The sequence below is a fragment of the Microtus ochrogaster genome, chromosome 21 (assembly GCF_000317375.1).
Source record: "Microtus ochrogaster isolate Prairie Vole_2 chromosome 21, MicOch1.0, whole genome shotgun sequence".
NCBI classification, from domain to species: Eukaryota; Metazoa; Chordata; class Mammalia; order Rodentia; family Cricetidae; genus Microtus; species Microtus ochrogaster.
Window position 1 is genome coordinate 14,139,721 of NC_022022.1, and position 10,875 is coordinate 14,150,595.

At 40.8% G+C, this 10,875-nt stretch overlaps 1 protein-coding gene across 1 annotated transcript in view; it reads right to left on the reverse strand.

Annotated features, from left to right (window-relative positions):
* Agl (amylo-alpha-1, 6-glucosidase, 4-alpha-glucanotransferase) overlaps positions 1-9,787 on the reverse strand; it is a 57,782-nt gene extending 47,995 nt beyond the window's left edge. The window contains exons 1-2 of the mRNA XM_026784033.1: positions 9,677-9,787; positions 9,456-9,605 (exon numbers count right to left, since the gene is read on the reverse strand). Coding sequence (XP_026639834.1) covers positions 9,456-9,537 — 82 coding nt within the window. The 5' untranslated portion in view covers positions 9,538-9,605; positions 9,677-9,787. The remainder of the gene's footprint in view (positions 1-9,455; positions 9,606-9,676) is intronic.
* Between the last annotated feature and the right edge of the window lie 1,088 nt (positions 9,788-10,875).

Sequence of the window (10,875 nt, forward strand, 5' to 3'; positions counted from 1 at the left end):
GATTAAAAGAATACAGTTTCCGTGTAATTATTTCGGGTATAAAGCTAGCCGTGCAGGTGGCCGGGTGCTGGGGACGCAGCTCCGCCGCTCTTACATCAACATCCCACAACCAGGACCATAGGTGGCTAATAGCCCAAATGACCTCTACATTATCTACTGAGACCAGGCCAGACCCTTGGGTTTTAAGCTAGTACAGGTAGCCTATCTCTAGACTCCATCTTTTTGGAGGACATGACATGTACCCCAAGTTGAATTTCAATGTAATTATGCTCCTTTGTGCATCGGGGATTGTATTACACCAGGAAACTTTTTTTTTCAAATTGTACTGGGCTAAAATATATTGGGAGTAAACTGCCTCTTATTAGACTCCCCAAAGTCTGATCTAGGTTGATAAAGTCAATCTGCACTGGATTTCTCTTATCTCTTCACATGGTTTGTTTCCCTGTCTGACACTTTAACTGGCTGATGCCCAGTTTGCTATTCAGAATTCTGGGAAGGAGGAAGTCCATTCCTCTGCAGTTCTGACCAGCCACAGAAGAGGCAAGATGTGACTACCTCGCTGAAAAAGGTACTGTGGCTAACACAGACAAGAATAATGGGCTAATATACGTTATAAGAGTTAATAAGAAGCCTGAGCTAATGGGCCAATCAGTTTATAGTTAATGTAGACCTCTGTGTGGTTTCTTTGGGACTTAATGATTGCAGGAACCGCGCAGGACAGAAAACCTCATACAACAAATGCTGCTCTGTAGACAGCCAAAGACCTACAACTACTGCCCCCAACAAAACTATGGAGACTACTGGACCCTAAAGTAACCCATCCAGGTAATGGGTCTCTGTCAATTTAATCGATACATAGATCATTTCTGAACACAAACAGAGGAGGAATGGATGGAGGGTGGGGAGGCAGAAGAGGGAATGAAAGGAGAGGAAGGAGGGAAACTTAAGTTGTAATGTAAAATAAATAAATAATTAACCTGAGCATGGGAGTGCATGTCTGTAATCCTAGCAATGGAGACAAAGGGCTACTTGGGGCTCCCTGGCATTAAGCCTGGCCTTAATGGCAACCCCAGTGCCATCCTAAAGAATAACAACCGAGATTAATCTTGGCCTTCATGTGAATATAAATACCCACACATAAATGTGTACCTGCACACATGTGGACATGCATACACACATACATACATATACATACAAATATTCTGAACAAAAGTAGTGCAAATTCATATGTCTCTATGCCCCATTTAGGCCACAATTTCAGTATCTTCTATTATATCTGGTTTTCTAGATCAGTGACCTTTGATGCTAATTTGTTTTGGGCTATTATTAACTGCACTCACTTAAGATGGAGCACTTAGCTGCTAAACCTGTAGCTCTGACAGCTCCTACAGCCAATCCCCACCCTTCGATGATTCTCCCAGGCTGCCCTGAGTGGCAGTGATCCTTTATGTCTGCTGCTCTACTGCTGCCATCACAGCTCTGGCCACGGAAACAAAGCAATCGAAAAGATTGATGCCTGTTTTAAAAGAAACTCTACTATGGATAACATGCTATCAAACAGCATCTTTTGAAATCCTTCTAGAAAAAAAGGTCTGGCTGAAATATAGAATACAGAGACAAATATAAAATACATAGCATAATACTAGGACAAGTGGGGTAAACAAACAGATTACAAAATGATTCTGATAGTTTTTACATATTCCTATAATTTTACTTGAAAAATAACTAAAATTAAAGTTGTATTAACACTGAGATAGATTTAAAAATAACTGCATGAAGGATTAAAACATAACTGGTGTATTCCTAGGACTCAGAGGCTGAGGCAAGAAGATCACAACTTCAAGACCAACCTGGGTACATACGGAATTCAAAGCTAGCCTAGGCCACACTGGCCCAAAAACAAAAGTGCTGTGTGCACGTGTGCACACCTATGAGCCCAGCGTTCAGTAGGCAAAAGGAGAATGATCACCAGAAAGGCAAGGCCTGCCTAGTCAATGTAGCAGGTTCCAGGCTGGCCAGGGCTAAAAAATGTCATTGGAAAAACAGAACAAAAGAAAATAAAAACTCCATCTCATAGCATGACCCGTCTCAATCAATAAATGAAGTAATACTGTCTGATGTTCAGAATTAGAAATAGCTACATTTTCTAAGACTAATTAAATTTACCACCAGGAAAAGCAGCAACATCTGGAAGATGTACAAATATCACAGGTATTGCTGATAAACAACTTGTCTTTTAAGTTTATACAAATATTGCTTTAGTAATTACACAATGATACAGAGAATCTGTAGTACAAAGGTTAAAACTCACCTAACCTCTCTCAAATAGTATTTGGAGCAATGGATTATCAAGAAACTTGAGAAAGAAAAGAAGCATTCTTCAAATACGAATATTTATTTGTATGTAGTATTCATGTATATTGTTCTTACAGATTATGTAAATTATGAAACACCAAAATGAAAGTAAGGTTGCTGGAGCATTTTCAGTCCCCAGTACCAACATGGTGGTTATAACCATCCTTTACTCCAGTTCTAGGGGATCTGGTACCTCTTTTGGCCTCACTGGGGACCAGGCAAGCACAAAGTACACATACAAACATGCAGGCAAAACACTCATACATATAAAGCAGACACTATTAAGAAGACAGTATGCCTGAATATTTTTTACTTTTTAAAAGTTCACTATTTTTTAAAGATTTATTTTTAATTATTTTATGTAATTCCCCTGCATATATATTTGTACATTATATGCATTTTTAGTGCCTTTAGAGGTCAGAAGAAAGCACTGGAACCTTGGAACTGGAATTACAGATGGCTATCTGTGGTCTTGTGTGTGCTGGGAATTGAACCTGGATCTTCTAAAAGAGTACCAAGTGCTCTTAACCACTGAGATACCTCTCCAGCCTGTTTTTCTTTTTCTTTTTTCTTTTTCAAGACAGGGTTTCTCTGTGTAGTTCTGGCTGCCCAGAATTCACTTTGCAGACCAGGCTGGCCTTGAACTCACATAGATCCACCTGCCTCCTCCTCCTGAGTGCTGGGATTAAAGGCATGCGCCATCACACCCAGCTGCCCCATTTTGAACGTATGTATACATGTATGTAGATATACACACGGACGAGTACAGGGGTCGCTGGAGTTACAAGCAGCTGTAAGCCACCAAAGGCGGGTGCTGGGGACCAAAGTTGGGTCTTTTGTGTGAGCAGGAAACATTTTTCACCTCAGGCATCTCTCCAGCCCCCTAAAGTTCACTAACTTTTTTAAGTCTTTTTTAAGTCTTAATTTAATATTTTGTAATAAGGTAATTAAATATTAAAAATTCAGTTTATTCCGATAATTGGCTTTAATAGCCTCAAATATTTAAAAGAAAAATACATATGAAGATATCCAAATATGAATAAAAAAGAGTTCTTTTGGTTATATGTACTAAACTATGACCTTAATCTTGAATCCCATTCATCTATTATGTAGACTGTTGCTGAAATATGGCTAGTAAATGTCTATTTTTCTTGACATTTAGCAATTATTTTTATAAGCTAATCTATATTTACACATTAATTGGAAAACCAACTGAAATTTTATTTAGAATAGTAGAAACATATTAGAAAACTTATAAAGGTGACAGGTATTCACTTATATAGATAAAATCATGCAATAATAAAAGGATTTCTAGAGTAAAAATCAGAACACATTGCAATAACAAGGGAAACTGCATTCTAGCACAACATGTTCCTACAAATAAAGTTTTATTGGAACATAAGCACATCTATGGCTGCTTTCCTGCTGCAGCACCAGAGTTGATTAGCTACAACAGAAAGTGGAGAGCCACAGAGCACGAAAGCTTTCACATTCGCCAACTGTCTGCTCCACAGCTTCAGTTTTATTCAAAAATGAAAGAATGAGTTCTCATGTACGTTTACCTCAAAGGGTCAAACAAAGATTTGTTTGTTTTTCTAATGGTATTTTCTAAGTTTCACATGATGGAAGGCTGATCACCACTTCTAAAAAGGACAAATCTCAAATTTCGAACATTTACACTTCATCTACAAGTCAGTCAGTTTCGGTCTCCCCTCCACCCCCCTTCCCTCTGTGTCTTACTACACAGGCCAGGGCAGACCTAGACCTCATTGAGATCCACCTGCCTCTGCCTCCTAAGTGCTGGGACTAAAGGCGCATGCCACCAAACCTGGCTAAGTTTGGCAATTTCTAAGTAAAAGATGTCTGTGGTTATTTTTACTCCTGTTACTAAATTTTGGAAAAAGAAATTTCTGATTTTTAATTTAATTTACTTTTTTGTGGGGTTAAGAATGGCATCCAAGGTCTCATGCATGCTATTTAGTTGCTCTACTACGAAGCCACAACCTAATCTGTATGATTTAAGACAATATGGCTTGTCTACCTAGTTCAGATATAGGTGGATTTCAAGGCAAAACACAACAACAAATAAAGGAGTTTGGGCTGTGAGCCTCCATTAGACTACAACCTCTACCTTTTCAAAGGATGTCTTTTTTTTTTTTTGATTTATCTGATGAATTTAGAGCATCAGTACCAATTCATATGTTACCAAACTCTTCAAAGAAAGAAAGATGCTATATTTTCTTTCTTTATCCCAGTAAAGGATTAGTAAATATTCCCAAAGCACAAAGCCACTCTTAACTGCTAAGTCAAATTGCTGAAACTGAACCGGTTCCTGACAGTACATGAAATACCTCTGCTAAAATTAGCTTAGGTCACAGCAGTACATGGTGTGGCTATCTTGTTCATGTTAACACTAAGAACGCTTGGATTGGCCACAGCCCTCTGGTAAGTAGCTAGCTAGGAAGACAAGAGGTTAAATTACTACTGTAAACAAAAATTCCCAATAGGGGCTGGGTAGATTTCAATCAAGAAACCTTTGGGGACTGGAAAGCTGACTCAGCAGGTAAAAGCATATGTAGCACTTGCAGGTGGTCTGGATTCAGCTTCCAGCACCTGTATCAGGCAGCTCACGATTGCCTCTAATTCCAGTTCTAGGGAGTCCAATACCCTCTGGCCTTTGGGGGCACATGAATGCATATGGTAACGTAGACTCATGCTGCCAAGCAAATATATAAAATAAGTAATAAATAAATCACTTTTAAGGAAACCCTTGTAAATGAACATTGTATTTTATTTTATATTTATTTTATTGTTTTTGAGACATAGTTTCTCTGTGTGGCCCTGGCTGAGCTGGAACTTAACTCTGTAGATCAGGCTGACCTTGAACTCAGAGATCCACCTGGCTCTGCCTCCTAAGTGCTAGGATTAAAGGTGTGCACCACCATGCTTAGCTGAACATTTATTAAAAAAACACACAAAAAATAGTAACAATTAGGCTCATAGGTTAGCCCTGTAAGAGTTCTTGACACCCAGGCTTGACAAACCCGAGTTCTCTCATGGAATACTGTGGAAGGTAAGAACCAATTCCTGAAAACCTCCTTCTGATCTCCATACATTTTCATGGCATGAGCAAAAGATGGAAGAATTAATTTCAGGTCTGCGGAATACCAATTTTGTTCATTTTCTGATACACTATGAGACAAGGAAAATAGAAAAGACTATAATTTGATTAGAATAGATAATTTACTTGACTTTTACTTGAATTTGAAGGATCTATAGAGATGTCAGTGTTGAAAATTATAACCGGCGCTTAGGATGAAAAAATAAACACAGAGAAGGGATTGGGGACCAGTCAAGGATGAAAGACCAAATATCACCAGGTTTCTCCTTTACCCTTGTCACCAACTTCTGTGAGTTTTAACTTTTCTTATTCTGTCTCTGTTTTCAACTCTGATATCATTAAATTCTTATCTTTAATCTTGTACGTCTGTTCATTTGCTTCCTTTCTTTCTCTTTCTTTCTTGTGTGCAATGTATATGCAGGTGTATGCACCTGTGAGTATTGCTGATATAAACTCATGCCGTAAGTTGATGCTGGGTGTCTTTCTTTATTCTTCTTTGCCTTATTTTTTAAGATTAAAAAATTAAAGATTATTTTTATTTTGTGTATATATGTACGAGTGCCCACAGAGGCTAGGAGAGGGTGTCAGATACCCTGGCACTAGAGTTACAGGAGGTTGTGAGCCACCATATAGGTGTAAAAGCAGCAACTGCTGAGATATCTCTCGAGTCATAGCCATCTTATTTTTTGAGAAGGGTCTCTCACTGAACATGGAGCTCACTGATTGGTCAGAATGGCTGGCCAACAGGTCCCTAGGTCACCTGTCTCAGTACCCCTAGTGCTGGGGTTACAGGTGCATGCCACTAAAGCCAACTTTAATGGAGCATGGAGATCTTCCTTGTGCTTGTCCAGCAGGCACTTTATCCACTGAGCCACAGCCCAGTTGCAATTCTCTAAGGAGGAAAGGGGGCAGAGTTTCACTGTGTGGCTCTGGCTGGCCTAGAAATCTATGTAGACCAGGCTGGCCTAGACCTCACAGAGGTCCACTTGCCTTTGCCTCAGCATGTAGACAGGGTGGACAGGATTTTTAAAAAAGTGTCTTCTCCAACAATGAGGACCTTAAGAGAAATATACATAGATCTAATCTACATGGGGAGTAGAAAAAGACAAAGATCTCCTGAGTAAATTGGGAGCATAGGGGCCTCGAGAGAGGGTTGAAGGGGAGGAGAGAGGCAGGGAGGGGAGCAGAGAAAAATGTAGAGCTCAATAAAAATCAATTAAAAATAAATAAAAAAGTCTTCTCAATTATTTCTTGTCCCAGTGTTCTCTCTAATCAATACTTCTTTCACATTATAAATTGCCTTCTAAAATAATATGATCGGGGGCTGGAGAGATGGCTCAGTGGTTAAGAGTATTGCCTGCTCTTCCAAAGGTCCTGAGTTCAATTCCCAGCAACCACATGGTGGTTCACAACCATCTGTAATGAGGTCTGATGCCCTCTTCTGGCCTGCAGACATAAAGACAGAATATTGTATGAATAATAAATAAATAAAATATTAAAAAAAAATAAAATAAAATAATATGATCACATCGCTATCACAAAAAAATGGATGGATTTATTGGTTTCATCTAGTGTTACAGAGTGACATTAGTCTTAATAAGCCCTTCAATTTGTCTCTTCAAGCAGTTTAGCTGAATTTCCAGCTTGGGCTAGTTTTCACTGGGGTTTATAATTAGTCAGCAAGCATTTATTAAGTGGTTCACATAGTGCTCAGACTGTAATACTATCCCAGCCTCACAAAGCTCAGCCTCCAGCTGGGTACTGTACCACCACCAAGCTTCAGACGCTTCATTGGTCAATTAGCTGATCAGTGAACAAACCACAGAGAAAGCAAAAATTTAGAGGAAGCCTTCGCTAAGGTGGTAGTATTTTAACTGAACGCTGAATACACAGAATGACAGTAAAAAGGACAACATACACAGAGGGATCTGGCAGGAGTAAACATGCAAACACTGGTATGAGGAAGGCCACTCGAGATGGACTGAAGAGGAAAGTTAGAAAGATTCAGACACTGAGGGCAGCGAGATTCAGTCTTGGCAAGAGAAAAGTGCAGAGCCATTCAGAATGCCTTAGAAGTCAGGCAGGGATTTTAGAATCAGGTACACATAAGTCAAAAGGGAAGAGCCTGGATAAAAAGATGACTTGGGCTCTCTCTCATTTGGTTAGATGGAAGAGACAAACAGAGAGCTATCACAAAGGAATTTCAGACTTTAAAGAGAGATGACAGTTAAAGAGGAGACATTAAGATGCTTGAGAGTCTAGCCTGGGAAAAGCTGAAGAGAGAGACATCACTGGGGTTTGCTAAAGGGGGTGACTTAGGACACAAGGGAGGAAAATGACAGAACTACCCTATGACAAATCTACTGGATAGTCAGAACAAAGCTAACTAAACTCCAGGGGGTGGACTGCTAAGCAGAAAGACCAAGACCTTGTTGCTTAGGGCTGTATCACTAAAAAACTAGGAATTACTAATTTACAGTCTTAACACCGAATGCCGGAGGAGAGCAACAGCAACATATCTTTACAAGGATATGAGTTAATGTGCCCAACATCTGTTTGTTAGCAGCCGAGCAAAGGCAAAGCTGCTTCTCAACCCTTGTCATTATACTTGATTCAGAAGCTTCCAGGAAGAAAGGGAAACTCCAGGCCTTTGTTTCAATGAGAGTCCTCAGCAGAGAGGCAAGAGATGAGACCGTGAGGATGCAAAACTCTTTGATGGTAGAAAAAAAAGAAAACCTAGCCGACACTGGCAATTAATTGAAACGTGGAAGGAAGAGAGCCTAGTGGGAGCCACCAATCTGATGGGAATGCTGAAGACGGAGGAGGAAAGCCAAAACCAGGAAAAGTGCAGACTCAGGAGAGCCAAAATTGAAGCCAGGACTCGGTGACCTAAAACCCCGAACAGGTTTGGAAGAAGAGGGCCATTCGGCATCAAGGGAACACAGCTTTCAAAAATTCAACTTTTAAAACACCAAAGAAAAAACTTCTTCCAGATGCTTGTCAAATATTTGTTTAATACATCCACTGGAGGGCTGATTTTGTCTTGATACATTAAAAACTTTCTACTTGCATCTCACAAGTTATATTTATAAATTATAAGTGAGATGTATTCAGTACTGAAAGTAAAGTTATCTGTCAGTTTGTTTTATAGAACTGTAATTGGATCTTTGATCTTTTATTTGTATCTTTTGGTCATGCTGGGGTCCAAACCCGAAGACCTTGCTTGTATTAGGCAAGCACTTTGCCACTGAGCTATATCCCTGGCTCAAACACGGTTACCATCACCTGGTCAATTTCCCATTTTTTTATTTGGCCTTATCTTCTACTTGCTTGAGAGGCTTCTGATAATGCAAGGAATAGCTACTGTACTATACTTATACTATACAGTACTATACTGTACTCTGTTTTACCAATGCTTAGGTTCAATAGAGGAGAAAAGTACACTCTAAAAAGCAACACTACAGATTATATACAAAGCTAAATTACATATGATTGAATAAGCTATATCCGTAAGTGCTATTACAAATAGCATGTTCAATCTTCTGATTGCATATGTAGTTTCTTCCTTCTCTCCTGGGACTGAATCCAGTTCTCGCAGACTAGGCAAAGGTTCTGCCCCAAGTGACTTTCCATGCTCTGTAGTTTCTTCATTAGGTGGTAGTTGGCAACAAAGTGAACTAAGCTATCATTGTTCTAACAAGAAATATCTATTCTTAAACACCATAAACCTTCATTAGTGGCCAGTAATGTGGAACACAGTATCTTGGCACAAATCAAGCTAAATCTAGGAAATTTAAGTTGTGTGTGTGTGTGTGTTCATACAGAGGATTTAATCTGAGCCTCATCTATGCTAAGTATGCATTCTACCACTGAGCTATACCCACTACCCCCAGTCCCTAACTTTGAGTTAAAAAAAAAGCAATAGACCGTCAATGGAATAAAAGATATAAGAGAGTTGATCAAACAACTTGTGACTGACCTTGCTCAAGTCTGAAGAGGGTCTTCTCTAGCTTTTCCATTTCATTCATTAGTAAAATTCGAATCTGTCTACTGTGTTCCATCTTGGCTGCCGGAGGATTTGAAGTCTTTCCGTAGAATTAAAAGGACCCCAAAGTGGAATGAGTTACCCCTATAAAACAAAAGGTAATTATGAAAAGAAAATGCGAGCTAAAACTCTCTAGAGTTGACAGTGGCACTTACATGTCCTAGATAGATTTAAAGCCTAGAAGAGCAATGAGAAAGAATGAAATCTTGTCCATAAAATCCAAGAAGGGAGAAGTTTCTTCTCTCTTGGAGCAGAATAAGAAAGCCTGAAGCAAAAATGTCGATTCTTACAGTCAAAACAGGACAGACCAAAAAAAAAAAAAAAAAAGCTAAAGCATTCTCAGGGAAAAGCAACTCATCTGGGAAAGCCTGGAATTCAGGAGTAAAAATTCCGTCCCGAGTCCAAGGGCCCAGAAAACTCCAAATGGCACTGCAGCCTCCAAGAGATCAGGCTGCTCAGGGAACAGGTGGAAGGGCAAAGGGTTCCCAAATTCGGGTCTGAAGCCACCAATGGGGAGGTGATTAGAGAAGGAAGCAGTTGCTGCCCCGGGAATAGCTGTGACGGCATTCGATGTACAGAGGGGCTATAGATAGAAAGAATGCGCGTCCACAGCCGGACGCATTCCAGGCACTTACGAGCGGGACAGACGTGCGGCGTCGGGAGCGGGAGCCGGGCGCAGCGGGAACGCCGGGCCGAGCGGCAGCCCGGGGAGGGCAGGGAGCCTTGAAGGGCACGGGGAGGGACACCGGGACCCCAGCCAGGTGACAGTGACAGGCCGGGGACAGCTGAGACTCCGCCCAGCGCGGCCGGAGGACGTTCCGACTCTGCTCGGCAGGCGGACGAGCTCAGGGGGGCGTGGTCCTGCCTCCCCCCCCACTTCCGGGAGTCTTCACTCCCGCTAGCGCAGACCGCTGGTCTCGCGAGAGGTGGGCGCGGCGGGGGGGGGGGGATTTGAGGGGGTCAGGGTCTTGGGGACAAGGGTCCTCGTATGGTCTTCAAAGCCCATGTTGCATCATCACTGTTCCTTTCCAGGAAAAGTGAATTAAAGAGCAAAGATAAGCGGAGACAATGTTTAGGGAAGTTCTCTCTGTCAAGAAATTGCAAGTTAGGAAAAAACAATTTCTTAAGATATTGTACAAGTCATTAACTTCTTTGCAAGCCTAATTCCTAAAATGTCATTGGCAACCCCCCCGCTTCCCCACCACGCACATCCCGCAAAAATAAAATATGTGAAATGTTTTGGAAAATAATGTATGTCCTGTAACTAGTAAATATCAACTACAATACCGAAGAGATAGCTGATAACTCTTCCAAGTCCTTCGAATGCGTGAGGTTCACTGGGATGGTTGGCTTT